The sequence below is a fragment of the Oncorhynchus clarkii genome, chromosome 5 (assembly GCF_045791955.1).
Source record: "Oncorhynchus clarkii lewisi isolate Uvic-CL-2024 chromosome 5, UVic_Ocla_1.0, whole genome shotgun sequence".
Classification (NCBI taxonomy): Eukaryota; Metazoa; Chordata; class Actinopteri; order Salmoniformes; family Salmonidae; genus Oncorhynchus; species Oncorhynchus clarkii.
This window is the reverse complement of record NC_092151.1, coordinates 50224228-50242918: the sequence shown is the minus strand read 5'-3', so window position 1 is coordinate 50242918 and position 18691 is coordinate 50224228. Positions and strand designations below refer to the sequence as shown.

The 18691-nt window shown below is 41.1% G+C and overlaps 2 protein-coding genes across 2 annotated transcripts in view; one reads left to right on the top strand and one right to left on the bottom strand.

Annotated features, from left to right (window-relative positions):
- LOC139408964 (adhesion G protein-coupled receptor D2) overlaps positions 1 to 5750 on the top strand; it is a 158143-nt gene extending 152393 nt beyond the window's left edge. The window contains exon 25 of the mRNA XM_071153495.1: positions 5193 to 5750. Coding sequence (XP_071009596.1) covers positions 5193 to 5330 — 138 coding nt within the window. The 3' untranslated portion in view covers positions 5331 to 5750. The remainder of the gene's footprint in view (positions 1 to 5192) is intronic.
- A 1385-nt stretch (positions 5751 to 7135) lies between these two features.
- The window catches only part of LOC139408965 (nuclear receptor subfamily 5 group A member 2), a 101186-nt gene continuing 89630 nt past the window's right edge, over positions 7136 to 18691 (bottom strand). The window contains exon 8 of the mRNA XM_071153497.1: positions 7136 to 9555. Coding sequence (XP_071009598.1) covers positions 9308 to 9555 — 248 coding nt within the window. The 3' untranslated portion in view covers positions 7136 to 9307. The remainder of the gene's footprint in view (positions 9556 to 18691) is intronic.

Below are 18691 nucleotides of genomic sequence, written 5' to 3'. Positions count from 1 at the left end.
CATATTTAATTATGGTAATCCTCTCTCTCCCTACAATTAGACGTTTGCGCTGCCCCAGATCCTACAGCAAATATGTACATCAAATCATCAATCTGTTCACGAGCTCAGTGGTTCCCAAACTTTTTGAACCCGGACCCCCAAAAAGGAGTGGTTCAAAGCTTGTGACACCCCGGCGCACGTGCATGCCCTTGCGAACGCGCACAATCGGTGCGCAAATGTAGTCTTGTCATTACAGCCATAAACGTGATGCACTTCCAAAACGCAAGATACAGAAATATACTGCGTTTTACACCTGCGTTTTTAGCTGAAAGTCATTCATATTAGCAAGTAGGGATATCATGTCACATTCTCACGTCTCTGGAGTACAGAGTAAGTAGGTCCATGTAGTCTACCTGTGTGCAGCGGAGGTTGAGGTTGCAGGATCGGATGGAAAGCATGATCAGTCTGTATAGACTTTTTCTTCTTCACAAATATTGTATTTCATTTGCCAGAATATGTTACATCTTCATACCGTAAGTATTAAAGGTAGTGCGACGTTACAGCTAGCTTTAGACATATAGCCAATATCCACCACCGAGGTAAACAATTGTAACCCACCCAAACTAGGCATATCTGAAATATGAAAATGATTAATGAAATCACCAGGCAGGGATGCGCCCGTAACATATTGCTAAACGGTATTTTATATGGATAATATAAACGTAGGTGGGCTACTCTGTTTTTGCCAGGCTCAATTGGAGAAAATTAAACGAGCGCTTTCCGGTCAATAATCTGGATGCTCTGCCAATGTTGATGACTGGTCATTGGTCAACACTCGAGATGCTTGGAGATACTTTTGAAACAAGAACTTGGTGCAATGCTGTAGGCCTATGTTAGTGACCAGATCAAATAAGCAAAAATATACATACAAATGGAAGGCTATATGTAACCTATTAAAATATGTATTAAATGATAACTTCTTCCAAAATATTTGGTCACATGGTTCTTTTTGTGTATGGTTTCCTAGAAACAATTGGTGGTTCAACTAACCCTTTTGCACAACTTACCCCACTCTCCCCTACAAACAGATCTATGATCAGGCTCTGTTGGGAGTGGTTTATCTACAATCTCTAGCAGGTATGTGTTGGAGTTAGCCTGGCCCCAGATCAGTTTGTGCCGTGTAGCCAACTCCTATGTTCATTGTCATGCCAAACATATAGACTGATCTGCCACATCTAGGTCTGTGTATTGGGTTTGATTTAAGGTGCAGTGTGTTTTAGTGTGAACCGTGCTTGGCCTGCTCGCTCTCTCTCCCCTCCCCTGCCTGCTGGTCTGTGTTATTTCCTCAGCCCTCCATCAGTGGGTCACAATTCAAGGCTGCAGGGAGCCACAGGAGACAGAGGCCTGCTCAGGCCAGAGCTGCAGCACTGGGTTCCCTCAAAGTTCACTTCCCCCACCAGGGGTGGTAGGTGGGTGTGTTTGTGTGCCTCTTTGTGTGGGGGTGTGTGTGGGTGGGTGGTATGGTGTGGGGGGATATGTGTGTGTGTACGTACGCGCTATAGGAAGGGAAAGGGAGATGCGTGTTTCTAGTGTCAGTGAGTCAATCAGCAAGTTTTTCTGTGCTGAAACTGGTTACCTCCATTCATATGACATGTCATGTTATTTTTTTGTGTCTGTGATAATGTGTGTGTCCAGTGTGACTGTTTGTTTCCCTTTTTCTCTGTGTGTGTGTGTTAGTGTACGTGTATGTGTCTGTGGGTTTGCATGTTTGTGTGTGTGTGCATTCGTGTTTTTGTTTGTGTGTGTGCCTGTGTTTCACTCTCCAATAAGCTGGCAGATGTGACCTTGAGTGGCATCCCCATGCTGATTTATCAAATGTTGTCTTCACAGCACAGTCTATTTTCACCTGACAAAGGCACATTTCCCAACTAAACAGGGGCTCTTAGTTAAAAATGGCTATGATGGCTCAATGTCCTTCCACACACAATGCATCTGAAATTATCAGTGTAAAGATTAACTTGTTTAGGTTAATCAATCTCCTCAGTAGAGTTACAGCTCTGTTCTAATGTTGTAATGGTATGGTTTGATGTCTATATTTGATGCACTAAATCAATGTATTTTCAAGAGTCTCCTCGATTTTTAATTAGTGTGGAAAAAAATCTATTGGGGCAGTGTGTGTTGAAAAGTGTTGATTCGATATAAAAAGGAGTTCAACAACATGAGTTGTTGAAAGCATGAATGTTAAGATGTCACAGTTTTCAATTTGTCACTTATTTCATCGTTACATATCTTTTTCTTCTCGCCATTGGCGAAGCAAAGGTCAGATTCCCACCACGGCCGGTATTGTCCACAGGCACTTGTCTGAGGCCTGGTGTGATTAATTATTGGTGCCTACATGTGAAGATTTTCATGTCTCTTACAAAGGAGTGAGGCAAACGAGGAGAAAACTAGTTTTCGGAAAGACTTTGACTTTGGCCATTTGAATTCGATGTTCTATCCGTCTCTAACTCTAAATGGATTTCTGAAGTGCTCATTGGCTGGGTCTTTCAATTGAACGTAACCTTGAGTTATTTTTCATGTCGGATTTAAGTGCCGGTATGACATGAACAGGACTGAATGCATGCTCCTCAATTTTCTGAAATTGAAAAATCTCCATCCGATACTACGCCATTGTCCAGGCAATTAATGGAATGGTGAAAGAGAGGTTCAGGTGCTTCAAAAAAAAAAAAGCCTGTATCCGTTTTTTCCTTTCCCTTTTTTCGACTTAATGACTAATAAGGATAATAAGAAAAACACAGCTTAATGCTGTAGTGTTCCTACTTAATGCTTATTTATGTATTATGCATGCATATAAATGAATAGGCCGTGTCCTTCGGTCCATTCCGTTTCAAAACCCGCCATATTTGCTTCTTAAGGTGAAGGTTTTGCATAACAATCAGCGCAATCCTATTCAAACGTTGGCCTATTAATTTAAGTCGTACCTTTTTTTGTGTGTGTCTAAAGGGCTGCTAACAATAAGCCACAGTCGGTGTTTCTCGTAAACTTGGCTAATTGGTCCTCAGATGAGTTCTGACATTTTTGGCCTCTTTCTGGTATTCAATGAGATTTGCTTTTAAACATTAAAGCCTCTACCAGATATACTGTATCTGGTGGTTTTCTGGTACAGTATATGTAACTCAGAAAATGCTTCTGACATGATTGTTCACTTAGAGGAGCAGTACTGTAATGCTGTTTTACATTGCTGCCTGCAACTTTGTTTTGGAGGTGGGGGGGGGGGGGGGGGGGGGGGGGGTTCATGGGTCCTGATTGGTGTTAATCGAATGACAGTTTTTTAACGTTTGCTTTGAGACACGATTTTGTATCTAACTTGTAATGCTACGACAGAGTGCAGCTTTTAAGGGGCAATCTGCAGTTGAAACAATAGAAGGTCTCCCTGCAACTGTTTCGGTAGAAAGCTTAGGCTGAAGAAATGCAACCACTCTCAAATTCCTAGACAGAGCTATGAATGAGGAGGAGTGACCATCCATGACATCAAAATAACAAGCTTATATTTTGGGTTCTGATGGGGTACAACTATTGAACTAAGCTCATGAGGCATTTCTAAGTTATATTCTTCAAGAATCAATGGTTACATTATCATTAATTTATGGATGTAGCAACTGCAGATGGCCCCTTTAAGGCACTTTTCTCGCAAAGATATCCAATTGTACTAAAAGTAATGTATTTATCTAACGTGTGAATTCTCTGTCATCAACAGAACACTGTGAGAAACTCATGCCACCACTATACTATGCGCTAACACATCCACTAAACTGCATATGTACCAACTAGTAGACCATGCCACTGTGGGGCTTTTTCATGGCAGGGCAGAGTGCGATATACCACGCGGGTGGCGTAACACAGCGAGAACGGAGCCCTCCTGTTAACGTTGTGACTTGGCTGCCCTGTGGGCCTCCAGGGTAGATAGAGGAGGCTGGGGAAAGCAGGACCAGGTGACTGCTCTGGATTTTTCACCCCTCCCTGTCTAATTCAAATGTCTCTCTTCTGTTTGAGTGGCGTCATCTCTCGCTCTTTGGAGGAAGTCCAAGTCCTCTCTCCTTGCGGCCCCTTCTGGTTGACTTAGTGTTGTGGAGGTGCCGGGAACATATGAGAAGAACTAGCCAACGTGCATGATGTGGTGCCATAATCTTAAGTGGTTGAGCATAGATACAACTCCGGGGTGTTTCGACATTGAGGGTGGGAGGGACACTTGTTAGAAACTGACAGTGGTGTGTGTGCGTGTTAGAGAGAGGGAAGCTGTTTATTTTTGTTGCTTTTGGCTATCTACTCATTTGTTTATTTTTTCCTGTCTTAGAGTTGGCGCTTAGAGTTTTTGCTACTGCTACCTTCAGGGATGCGAGTAGCATACATTTGTGAGTCTTTTTACCTGAGGCTGCCCTTGTTAGTGCCTGTGTATAAATGTATATACATTATTTATAAAAATTCACAGGGAGTGAAAAAAGGTTTAATACATTTACAGACAGTAGAGAGAACAAGCACTGCAAGCAAAGCTGGAAGTTAGTTAGTTTGCATAGTAGTAAGGGGGGGGTAGTAGACAGGTGCTTTTTGACCAGCATGTGCAATTTCATTGTACTAATGATAATAATAATAATAATATTACTATAACCACAGCTACTAATAAATATTTCATGTGTATATTTGATTGGGACGGATAGAATTGAATAGCGACGCATGGAATCGTCAGTCAGATTGCACTGCAATGTATGACGTGCTAATACAACATGGGTCATTTTAATAATGACAATAGTATAATTTAGTGAATGTTATTAATGTATCTTTATGTGTATACAAAGATATGTCAATTTCTGCGTAAGGGGTACTTTGTTTTTTTAAACTGTGTCTTAAAGGGAAAATCCACTCAAACTATCTTTTGGTATTTTTTTAATTAGTCTACTGTTGATACAGTCACAAAATGTTTTGCATGTCAGAAGTCAAGTTTTTATGATATTGGACTTTCAAGAAGCAAAGCCTCACCGGCCACATCATCAAGTTGACGCAAAGTGCATCTTGTAAAATGGCACAAAAAAAATACGGCCGTATCAACAGTGGAAGAATGAAAAGAAGAAAAAAACAAGTGGATTTTTTTGGTGTGGATTTTCCCTTTAACCACACACACTCACACCACTCACTTAGCCTTCTTCCTCTTTTGACAGGAAAACCCTCCCAAAGCCATGGAGGCCATGCTAGGTGGATGTAGCCTTCACGTACCCATGATGGACGTCGAGCTCACGTCTTGTTTCTCCCTCCCCGAAACCCTAACCCCCAGAAAACCTACAGCCTTGTATATTTAGACGAACGGCCCTCATTACCGCTCTGTCATTTTGCTGTTGTTTTTCTTCTTTGTCTGCTTGTCTCTTGAGGTGGTGTTAATTTTTATATATTTTTTGATATACTGATTCCACATGGTCTCTGTACAGTATGTCATTTAATTTGGTACTTTTTGTAATGTTTTGTTGAACGACGTACGTGTTGTTAATTAGGTAACAAACGATAATAGAATTCAAGGCTGTATAAATGCATATATCGAAATAATAGGGCAGCACTTTCTTTTACCAAGTAGTATGGAATAGTGATATCAATGTCTCCACCCAAAAATGTGTTTAAAATAAACATACAGTACTCTTCACTGTACATAAAGGTGCATATTTGCTTAAAATGACTGGGAATGCAATTAAAAACCTCCCCATTAAATGAACCATGTTGCATTCTGATTGAATTAATATTACTCTGTGTAAAAATGAATGAACGGTAGAGTCACCTGCAGGAAGTGACAGCAAAGCGGTGTTGCCATATAATTATTTATTGAAATATGAAGAAAAAGTCCATCAGCTTTGAAAGAAACTCCCCAGAACAGGAAGTGGCAGGACATAGTGTCAGATTGGGGGGGGGGGTATGTGAGTGTGGTTTCTGAGTGTGAGAGAGAGAGTGTTTGAGGACTTCCAAGGCAGCTGTAGAACTTTACCAGAACACACAGAATGAGATGGGGGACTGATAGAGATTGTCATTAAATACACACACTTAAGTACGGTAGTGGATTCATGCCAAAATAAAAACGCTTTTTTTGTGACTATTTTTCGATATCTGGTTTTTTTTCACCATAGTGCATCGCATTTCGTAATAACGTCTATCGCAACAACATTTGTATTTGTTTTGGCATGAATTTGCTTCCATAGCTAAGCAGGGGACGAGAATAGAAAGTACAATACTTCATGGGGTTTAAAGCCAAAAGTTTAGCCAAAATAGCTTTTTTCCGTCTTTAATAAAACGCACTGTTCAGAATGGATACTGAATCAATTATTTAACCAACCACTAACATTTACAAAAGCAGAAATGTATGTACTGAAGATACAAAAAATATTTTTGAATCACAGACGAATGTGAAGTGGATGATGTGATGGTTTTGAAGTGTACATTATAAGGGAAGGAACGAGCACAGGTTCAATGCTGTAAAAAATAATTGTGATTCAACACAATCCATAACGCTGAAGAGCAGCGCTGTAGCGCAATTGAAATTTGAAGGTTCCGATTCAGCTGACATATGCAGCGTTTACCGTGAATGCAGTCTCCACGAATGTGGGAATAATGCCTTTACATTTCTATTGCGCTGTAGCGCAGGTCTTCAGCGCTACTGATTGAATCGAGCCCTTGATCCGTTTTGACGTAAATGTAGACAGGCGGACTGATATATATATATATATATATATGTGTGTGTATGTATATATATATATATATATATATATATATACATACATACACACACATATATGTATATATATATATGTGTGTATGTATGTGTATATATATATATATATATATATATATATATATATATATATATGTATCGCAAATGTTTGGGGCCTTATTTGTGTAAGACAACAATGTAATTCTACAAAAGGACATTACAGAATGGCAAACTTCTGGATGGCTGTGGACGGCGGACTGTTTGTTCATTCAGTTATAACACATCACAGGTAACCACAGCTCACGGGACAGATGCAGTCTTTGGTATCAAACAAACAGGGCTGAAATGTGAAGCTAGTTGAAATTCAATGACAAGAAACAACTGATGCAAGGACAGTAACAATCACACCCATTAACTTAAATACAATACTTATATTTTTTTCCAATTTACAGCTCAGAATCCCATAGACATGTAATTAAAAAAAAAAAATGATATTGATAATTTCTAAGATAATTGTTTTGTTCCTGAACTGCATCAATACATTTAAAAAAAACATGCAACAGTAAACAAATATATTTGGCCTTGTCACCTTGCGCTTATAACACACAAGAACAAAACCCAGGGCTGGATTCAATCTGTATCGCCAAAGTATTGCGGAAGTTCTGCGTTAAAATTGAAAGGTCATTTCAGATTGAGCCTACATATGCAGCATTTACCGTGAATGCAGTCTCCGCGACCGCTGGAACGTTGCCTTTAATTTCATTTGTGCTATGAAGCGGATCTTCAGCCCTACGAATTGAATAGAGCCCCAAGACGCAATAAATTATTTTCATTTTTAAGCGTAACCAGTGACATACATTGAAAGCTAGAACATTGAAAAACAATTCTAAATAAAGCAAGTGTCTGAAACTGAACTCGAACACAATATGCACATTTTTTGAATGCCAACAGAAAAACTGTTAGAAATGAAATGTTTTAAGTGAGATTCCTTTTTGATTTTAGTGTCTCACGACATAATTAAGTACTGGTCAAAGAAAAAAGTTCAACACTGTACACGGCAAATAAAGCAAACCAGAGGAATCCATTTTGTGTTTTTAGTTTTTTTTTAGGAAATCATTGCTTTGCAATTTGCCTTGTCACAGTTATCTCCCACAGGACCGCTTGAATGTAAACACCACTTGAATTATTCTTGTTTTTATTTTTTTTACATTAATACTTTATATATATATTTGTACATATTTTCATTCACATCTGCACGGTTAGCTAGCATCGTAATGAAATAAGGCAAGACTCACATAACTGTGACATCACAAATGTATAATACTGATACTTAAGGTTTTGTTACTTTTTTTGTTTGATGTTGTTCTGCAGCAGGCTTTGGTCTGTTCGGACAAAAGGCAGCGTTTCTCAAATCTAAAGTCATGCTTTCTTTCCAGTTCTAACGAAAGGGATACATATTTTTGGGGGAGGGGGGGGGATCACACTCCATATCTGTCTATGCAACCATAAAATAGCCATGTAGAACATTCAAATAACTTATCTATGGTGTGTAAAACACATTTTACTGAGGTAAATGGTAAACATTGTTGATATGAGATCCTTTTGGGGTGGTTACAGGGTGGATTACAAAGAGGAGCCTCAGAATGACCAAGAGGAGGAAAAAACTAATGTTTTCAAAAATAGTTTTTTTGTTCTCTTCTTTTGTTCTGTCATGTTTTAATTAATTTTGTTCATCTGTTTTTTGGTGACTGGGCTGCACACGAGTCTCTGTCAGGTTCTGACATTTTCACCAGTTCTTCGTTGCCGTCTGTCTGTCCAGCTTGTTAGCCATGCAGCTTCTTTGAAGCCGGCTAAAGAGACTCTTGTCCAGCTGACAGTCTGCTCTGGTCTGGCCAATGCAGTCAGCTAATACAGTACCAACACTGAAAAGCATGGGCCAGTCTAAAGAGAGCGAACCACCCACACGCCTTTGGCCAAAGTCACTGCTCTCTTCTGAAACCCTCACCACAGATATCATAGGGTGGCTGGCACTCTTCATTGCTCAAAACCCTTCAACAGTATGGGAGGTGCAGAATACTAATGGTTTGCTTGTTTGTTACTTTAGTTACAGTCTGCTAGTCCTTGTATCACCTTGATGGTTTGTGTTTTTATTAAAAGCAGAAAAAAATGATCTCCCATGTACAGAGTCCAATGTACAGTTTACAAATGTTTTCGCTGTTTCTCACCGTCTCTCACAGCTTTACCCAGGGCCCCAGACACACCTGTCTTAGAGTAAAGGGATGTGTGTGTGTATATGTAATATGCGTATTGTGTGAATTTGAACGTGTGTGCTTTTGCGTGTGTGTGTGTGTGTGCATACACAGCATTTGTAAGTGGGTGTCAGTTTCTGCATGTGTTTTTTCCTGTTTGTGTGCCAGGATGGTTGATCATTACGATGAAGGAAAAGGACTGATGCTTCCCGCCCCAGAATCACAAAGTCTAGCTCTAACATGGGCAGAGTTTGTTCTGAGTCGGGTAAGGGCTGGAGTCTCAACAAACAAAACTGCAAAAACTAGTTCAGAGTCCAGCATCCCGCCTGCAGTCTCATCAGGCTCTCTTGGCGTGTAGCATCTCGATGAGCAGGTTGTTGCAGGGCACGTCTCCATTCAGGTGCTTGTAGTACAGGTACTCCTCGGCCTGGAGGCTGATGGCTCGGATCTCAGGCAGCCGCAGGAGCAGCTGGCCAAACTTGTCTGTCTGCTGCGGGTAGTTGCACATGACATAGTCCAGCAGTGCAGCGTTCACCTGCTCCTGGACGCTTTCCACCAGGTGGAAGTTCTCCAGGTTCTTCACGTCTGGAAAGAGAGAGGGGGGAACAGGAAATGGAGGTTAGCATTTGAAGGAAACCGAAATGGTCAATATCAACACATCAGTTTGCGTATATTGAACATTTCTCAGATGATGGGTATAAAAACCTTCATATATCACATGTTGAGGATACCTGTACACTAATTTTAGGCCCTGACACCATATGTACACCTTCTCTTAATGACATGATTGAAGAGGCTAACATTCCAACAATGGAAAGTCATGGAAAGCAACCAAGAAACTAAACTGAACAAAAATATATAAATGCAACATGTTAAGTGTTGGTCCCATGTTTCATGAGCTGAAATAAAATATCCCAGGTGCTGAGGAGTATTTATGTCTGTAAAAAAGCCCTTTTGTCGGAAAAATTCTGATTGGATGGGTCTGGCTCCCAAGTGGGTGGGCCTATGCCCTCACAGGCCCACCCATTACTGCGCCCCTGCCCAGTCATGTGAAATCCATAGATCAGGGCCTAATGAATTTATTTCAATTGACTTATTTCCTTTCATGAACTGTAACTCAGCAGAACGTCTTTTTTTGTTACATGTTGCGTTTATATTTTTGTTCAGTATAAATGGACGATACATATTTACATTTAGTTCACATAACATATATTAGATTTACATTTTCAAAACTTAGCAGATGCTCTGATCTAGAGCCTGAAACAAGTGGGTAACGTGGTACTCTAGATGCTTTATCCAAGACAGATTAAAAAGATGCCAAATTCTCCCCCTTCTATATTTCTTTGCTCCGGATTCTCTCAAGAGAATAAAATCGAAAGAGAATCAAATAAGAAAAAAAATCCTCTCCTCTGAGAAATTCTCCCCAGGAGTATATGAATTATGTAGGGCAGCATTACAGCGATGGAAGACTCTTTAAAATGAGTCCTTCCCCATTTAAAACTAAGCATCTAGACTACTTTACTGGTGTGTACTTTACACTTTTGTGTGGACATGGCTACATTTTGAATTGAAATCAAACTGTAAAGAAAGCTTATGTCCAGAAACACATTTTCGTGCTGGCATTTGAAAATATTGAAAGAATATAAACTTTTTACTATTAAAGTTTTATATATGTACTGTTTCGTACAGTAGCGGCTTTTCCATGTGGGCTATAGAGCTTGGATTCTGTGATGGATCAGAAATAAATACAGTATGGCCACCTGGCTAAATGAATGTCAGTACACTACATAGTAATGTATGCACACCTAATGAATAGGTGTCACAGGGCTATATTTAATCAAATACAGAGAGAGGTGTGTGCATGGTTGTTTATGTGTGTGCGCAGTGGCTATCTGTGTGTGATCTTTTATTCATCTTTGACCCCAGGTTGAGTGGGCTCTGGGAGCCCTTGTGCTTGTGGAATGTGACGGGTGTCCCCATGTCTGGCTGACACACACACTTAGAACAGACCTCTCACCCGCCTAGCCAACTCTAAGAACCTGAAATGATCAGCCTCCTCGCTACCGACACACACAGGCTCCATTGCTGTGAACACTGAGACACACGCACGCACCCCCAAGACACATCCGGGCTGTGAAGCGGAGAGAGAGAGGAGGAGGAGATACATCAGCGCCTAATGAGGTCTAAAGAATGAGAAGTCATTCAAGGCACCTCACTCATTCTATGATGCTTTACTACAATGTGTGTGTGTGTGCCTGTGTGTGTGTACCTGTGTTTGTGTGTGTGTGAGAGTGTGTGTTCACCCTGACCCCAGTGTGACACGTAGAGGCTAAATAAGGCCAAGAGAAGGGCAGGAAGAGAGATGAGGGGGAGGAGAGGCTCTGCCAGTGACAAATGACCCTCCAAACAGATATTTGCTTTTTCCTGCCTGCTGCCACTCTGTGGTCTGTCTGTCTGACCTCACATCAGCCTCATCAACATCTCCCAAATGAGCTCCAACCAATTGACCCGGTCAATATAAAAGAGGGCTGTGACTTATGGTGTTAATGTTAGGACATACATCACTCTGAGTGAGTCTGACACATGTCATGTTCATTAGGACACACCTTAGCAAAACATTTGTCAACAGGAAACTAAAACCTAAGGTTACTTTTACAACCCCAGTTCTCTGATAATATGAGTGAGATGTATCACATAGGGGATCGCCTGGATCACCAATACTCTCGGAAGGACCTATCAAAAGTGTCTGTTGGAGACAGACAGGTACAGTGGTGAATAAGGAGAGACCCTCATCTCCTTATAAGGAGCCACACTCCAACCCTCTGGTCATTCTCACTTACTTACTGACTTTATTGTCCGCATGGGGAAATTTTGTTGCAGTCTCATGTACACTTTTAAAGTGGCATTTAACAAATTAACAATACAAATTAACAATACAATTTTCATGACAGTTACATACCAATAAAAAGAGACTAGCCTGCTGGCCTTACTGGGTCTATAGGAACATTAGCCCGAGCTATTCAGGAGGGATATCACACCTGGCACAAATTATTGTCTAGTTCTGTCTTTCCTGCCGAGGAGCGCCCTATACCTGCGCCCAGAAGGGAGTAGTCCAAAGTCTGGGTACAGGGGGTGGCTTGAGTCTAAAATGATTTTGTGAGCCTTGCGGAGGGCCCTGACCATAAAGATCTCATCCAGGCATGTCTGTTTGACTCTCTTCCTTGTGCTCTTGTGCGCAGGGGAATGTGGTGATACATCTCACTCGAAAGTACTTTAAGTTCTCTTTCAAATACTTTTTGATGTATCACATATGGGGATATGGCCAACTCCCGTACTGCAAAACATGTTCTCCAAAGCCAGGGTAGTCAGAACCAAGAAGGTGCAACATCAGAACCAAGAAGGTGCAGAAACAACCTGTCGGGAAAAACATCATAACAAAGTGAGGGGAAGCCCAATACGTGGCACACAACATCTCAGTTTAATGAGATACAGTACATAACCAAAAGTATGTGGACACCAGCTTGTCGAACATCTCATTCCAAAATTAATGGCCAATAATATAGAGTTGGTCCCCCCTTTGCTGCTATAACAGCCTCCACTATTCTGGGAAGGCTTTCCACTAGATTGTTGGAACATTGTTGCAGGGGCTAGCTTCCATTTAGCCACAAGAGCATTAGTGAGGTAGGGCTCTGATGTTGGGAAAACTAGGCCTGGCTCACATTCGGCGTTCCAATTAATCCCAAAGGTGTTCAACGGGGTTGAGATCAGGGCTCTGTGCAGGCCAGGCTAGTTCTTCCACACCGATCTCGACAAACCATTTCTGTATGGATATTTCTTTGTGCACAGGGTCAATATTATGCTAAAACAGGAAAGGGCCTTCTCCAAACTGTTGCCACAAAGTCGGAAGCACAGAATTGTATGCTGTAGCGTTAAGATTTCCCTTCACTGGAACTCGGGTGAGCCCGAACCATGGAAAACAGTCCCAGACCATTATTTCTCCTCCACCAAACTTTACAGTTGGTACTATGCATTGGGGCAGGTAGCGTTCTCCTGGCATCTGCCAAATGCAGATTCGTACGTCAGACTGCCAGATGGTAAAGAGAGATTCATCACTCCAGAGAACGTGTTTCCACTGCTCCAGAGTCCAATGGCAGCGAGCTTTACACCACTCCAGCCGAAGCTTGGCATTGCGCATGGTGATCTTATGCCTTCTGTGCAGCTGCTCGGAGATGGAAACCCATTTCATGAAGCTCCCGACGAACAGTTGTTGTGCTGACATTGCTTCCAGAAGCAGTTTGGAACTCAGTAGTGAGTGTCGCAACTGAGGACAGACGATTTTTACGCACTACATGCTTCAGCACTCAGCTATCCTGTTTTGTGAGCTTGTGTGGCCTACCACTTTGCTGATGAGCCGTTGTTGCTCCTAAACGTTTCTACTTCACAATAACAGCACTTACAGTTGACTGGGGCAGCTCTAGCAGGGCAGAAATTTGAAGAACTGACTTGTTTGAAAGGTGGCATCCTATGAAGATGCCACGTTGAAAGTCACTGAGCTCTTCAGTAAGGCCATTCTACTGTCAATGTTTGTCTATGGAGATTGCATGGCTGTGTGCTCAGTTTTATAAATCTGTCAGCAACGGGTGTGGCTGAAATAGCCGAATCCACATACTTTGCATATATAGTGTATATCCCAAAACCAGAGCCCAAGTGGTAAACGCCTCTGTAGATAAAGGCCCTTTCAGGCCCCTCCGAAGACTATCATAATTGCCATCATAAATCAATATAATAGTCCCCATAATCTGGTAGGATATCGTCGGACAAGAGCCCATCCTCTTTCGAGGGTAGTTGCTTAATGAGTGACGCGCATAACACCCTTACATGACCTCTCGTTCAATCCAAGTAGATGCGCAACCCATGTACAATGACGGGTACGCACTTCTGGGGAAAGACACAGACGAAAAGCCATAGGCTCCAAAGTGCAACAATGAGAAAAAGTTGACCTGGGAACAAGGATGGGTTAAGGTACATTTATCTGGAAAAACCCTGGGCAGACTGCGGGTGTTAACAGTGGCTGGTAGAGCACAGTCCACACACTCACTTAAGGATGCCAAGGGCAGTAGCAAAGAAAAATATGGATAAATATTACACCTCCACGCTTATCAGTGGCTAGTAGCTGCTGTGAAAGTATCTTGAACACAATAAACATGTCCCAGGACAAGCTAAGACTTAGAGACTGAGTGTAAGCGATGTGCCCTCCTAGGAACAACATTACATGAATAAACTGTACTACTGTAGGGGCCTTGGCAGGCCAAAAAAGAGTCTACAGGACTTTAACAATGACGAAACCTTCTCTCTGTCAAAAAAGCTTCGCAAGGAGCATAAGACCATGGAAAACAGAGTGTAGGCAAGAACAATCTATTTAGTCATACCAATTACCAAGAAAAACGCAACAACTGTAACACAGAGAGCATGCATAAGCTCTTCCAAGAGTCCCAGGCCCTATTCACTTGCTCTGTGCAGACGGAAAAGTGAGGGTAGCCAACATAGGAGGAAAATAATACGGCATCACCCTATTTTCATTGGTGTGTCAGCTCTCCCACCCCCATGGCTCTCACAGGGTCGTAGCTTCTACCAGGATGCAGCAAGTCAGTCCGCATAGATGCGGGAAGTGGGCTCTCTCGGGAAGTCAGGCAATATAGCCGGAGGAAGAAGGAAACAACTGCCGAGCAGTAATCCTAATCATTTGGCATAGGTGCCTGAGAAATGGAACAAACAGAGCAGTTGGTTCAGTGCAGTTAGAAAGCACTAGTTGGACCACTGGTGTTTAAAATGTATATTTTTTATCTATGTAGTTGTGCTGTTGCATTTGTATCGTTGTTTCATGTCCGATGTGTTGGTCCAATGGTGTTGTTACATATCATTTGAGCTGCGTGCACCATGAGCAAATTCATTATATCATTTCACTTTTCCTGTAAGAACCATGATGCACACATTCTGATTAGGCTTTGCTGTAGCGCAGACTCTGACTCTGAGTTTTTGTATTTATTATGGAACCCCATTAGCTGCTGCCTTAGTTTTTACAGTCATGCTTATTATTAACTGGAATAAGCATTTCATAAATGTGTCAAGTGCAGCGTCTGGTTGGTCCTCATGACATACCACAGACCAGCAAATATTCTTTACATCTTCAACATAGGAATCCCTACAAAACGTATTATATGATCTCTTATACACTACAATTAGGCCCAGCCTTTGGAACTTTGGTTTTCCTAGATATGGCTACTATATTATGATCACTACATCCAATGGATTTGGATACTGCTTTAGAGCATTAGTAAAGATGTGATCAATACATGTGGATGATTTCATTCCTGTGCTATAGGAATATACCCTGGTAGGTGGACTGAGAACCTGAACCAGGTTGCAGGCACTGGTTCAGTTTTAAGCTTTTTCTTGAGTGAACAGCCAGTCAATATTTAGGTCATCCAGAAAATATACCTCTCAGTTGATATCACATACATTTTCAAACATTTCACACATATTATCCAGATACTAGTAGCTAACAAGTAGATAGTTCGAAATAATCAGTAGGCCTAATATTACATGATTAAAATATGTGGAATACAGTGGCGGTCCGTGCCGTTTAAGATGAGGGAGGACAATTTAATTTTTTCATGAGCATGGCCTTTTCTACTACACTCAGTTCAAAGTAACATTGAGAGTTTCAGGCCACTACATGATACTCAAATTTTCCCTATGCCCATCATGTTGCTACATCCCAGCCTATGAATGAAAGTTTACAATGTAGGTGCATACAGGTCGAGATACAAATTTCAGGTGATAGACAGTGACACATGGACAGACAGTGACACATTCAATGCTACCTTGCACACTCTTGCCTGCATCTAGCTGATCTAGGGTATAATCATTAGTCCAACAGTTGCAAACAAAAGTTTCTATTGGACAAATTCAGGTATGTTTATCCCCATTTAGTTTGTTTTACTTCTGTTTAATAAATGTGAATAAATGTTTTTCAACAGAATCGGCAGATTAATATATCCCTGATCACACATAAACACAGTTCACTTTCATAGCAGCCACGTTTTCCTTCTCGCATCTATGCGTGCTCTCCTCCTTTCACCTTTTCCCTTAGCTTGTGGACTTCAATGCACAACACATCAGCTGTAAGTGACCAGGCAAAATAAACTTTCCAAGCCAAACCATATCATAACTGCTACACACAGCCTACATCATTGTCACCATATACAGAGTGCTGTTGAAGCTACTGTAGACCTTTACTGCAAAACACTATGTTTTAATCAATTATTTGGTGACATGTGAATAGATTTGGTATAGTTTTTTCTAAAAATCTATTTTTATTTTTATGAAGTTCACTGTGGAGGATGGTCTTCTCCTTCCTCCTCTGAAGATCCTCCACTGGTGAAATATTTAGTATTTAACACCATTCAGCATTTTTGGCATCCATTTTCCACATTTAAATCGATTAAATCACAATGTTAAAATGTTATCAATCAGTTACATAAAAGTAACAGACCTTGTTGAGCCCCATGTGTGATGGTAGCAGCGCACCATGGCCGATTTGCGGTTACAATGTAGCCAAGCTGTGTCTGTATGCGCCAATGCACAAAATGAGAAAGCACAGGATATACAGTGCCTTGCGAAAGTATTCGGCCCCCTTGAACTTTGCGACCTTTTACCACATTTCAGGCTTCAAACATAAAGATATAAAACTGTATTTTTTTGTGAAGAATCAACAACAAGTGGGACACAATCATGAAGTGGAACGACATTTATTGGATATTTCAAACTTTTTTAACAAATCAAAAACTGAAAAATTGGGCGTGCAAAATTATTCAGCCCCTTTACTTTCAGTGCAGCAAACTCTCTCCAGAAGTTCAGTGAGGATCTCTGAATGATCCAATGTTGACCTAAATGACTAATGATGATAAATACAATCCACCTGTGTGTAATCAAGTGTCCGTATAAATGCACCTGCACTGTGATAGTCTCAGAGGTCCGTTAAAAGCGCAGAGAGCATCATGAAGAACAAGGAACACACCAGGCAGGTCCGAGATACTGTTGTGAAGAAGTTTAAAGCCGGATTTGGATACAAAAACATTTCCCAAGCTTTAAACATCCCAAGGAGCACTGTGCAAGCGATAATATTGAAATGGAAGGAGTATCAGACCACTGCAAATCTACCAAGACCTGGCCGTCCCTCTAAACTTTCAGCTCATACAAGGAGAAGACTGATCAGAGATGCAGCCAAGAGGACCATGATCACTCTGGATGAACTGCAGAGATCTACAGCTGAGGTGGGAGACTCTGTCCATAGGACAACAATCAGTCGTATATTGCACAAATCTGGCCTTTATGGAAGAGTGGCAAGAAGAAAGCCATTTCTTAAAGATATCCATAAAAAGTGTCGTTTAAAGTTTGCCACAAGCCACCTGGGAGACACACCAAACATGTGGAAGAAGGTGCTCTGGTCAGATGAAACCAAAATTGAACTTTTGGCAACAATGCAAAACGTTATGTTTGGCGTAAAAGCAACACAGCTGAACACACCATCCCCACTGTCAAACATGGTGGTGGCAGCATCATGGTTTGGGCCTGCTTTTCTTCAGCAGGGACAGGGAAGATGGTTAAAATTGATGGGAAGATGGATGGAGCCAAATACAGGACCATTCTGGAAGAAAACCTGATGGAGTCTGCAAAAGACCTGAGACTGGGACGGAGATTTGTCTTCCAACAAGACAATGATCCAAAACATAAAGCAAAATCTACAATGGAATGGTTCAAAAATAAACATATCCAGGTGTTAGAATGGCCAAGTCAAAGTCCAGACCTGAATCCAATCGAGAATCTGTGGAAAGAACTGAAAACTGCTGTTCACAAATGCTCTCCATCCAACCTCACTGAGCTCGAGCTGTTTTGCAAGGAGGAATGGGAAAACATTTCAGTCTCTCGATGTGCAAAACTGATAGAGACATACCCCAAGCGACTTACAGCTGTAATCGCAGTAAAAGGTGGCGCTACAAAGTATTAACTTAAGGGGGCTGAATAATTTTGCACGCCCAATTTTTCAGTTTTTGATTTGTTAAAAAAGTTTGAAATATCCAATAAATGTCGTTCCACTTCATGATTGTGTCCCACTTGTTGTTGATTCTTCACAAAAAAATACAGTTTTATATCTTTATGTTTGAGCCTGAAATGTGGCAAAAGGTCGCAAAGTTCAAGGGGGCCGAATACTTTCGCAAGGCACTGTATGTGTTTCGATAAAAACGCTATGCTTGGCTTGGTAAGTAATACTGATCAAATAAGCCATTTCTACCCTTGTTGCATCAAATATGTATGCTGCTGAGACAAGTACATATTTTTAAAAAAAATGTATTTCATGGTGACAGCGCTTCAAACAACAGCGCCAAAAACAAGTTTGGCAGAGGAAATGCAGAATGGTCAGTTAATGTGTTTGCTTAGAGCACACATGTTATTCCTCATACTTTTCTGTAGTATGTAGCCTACTCACTGTGGTTGTTGTTCAAAAGGCCACTAGTAAACAGAACGACAATTTAGTAGCCTAGTCCTTCATGCAGGCTACAGATTTGTATAAATGTAAAACCCTTTAAAAAGGCAAGATTCTCAAGGTAGACTACAGTAGAATGATTTTTGTTCAAAATGTGTGGTCTTTGTTTCTATT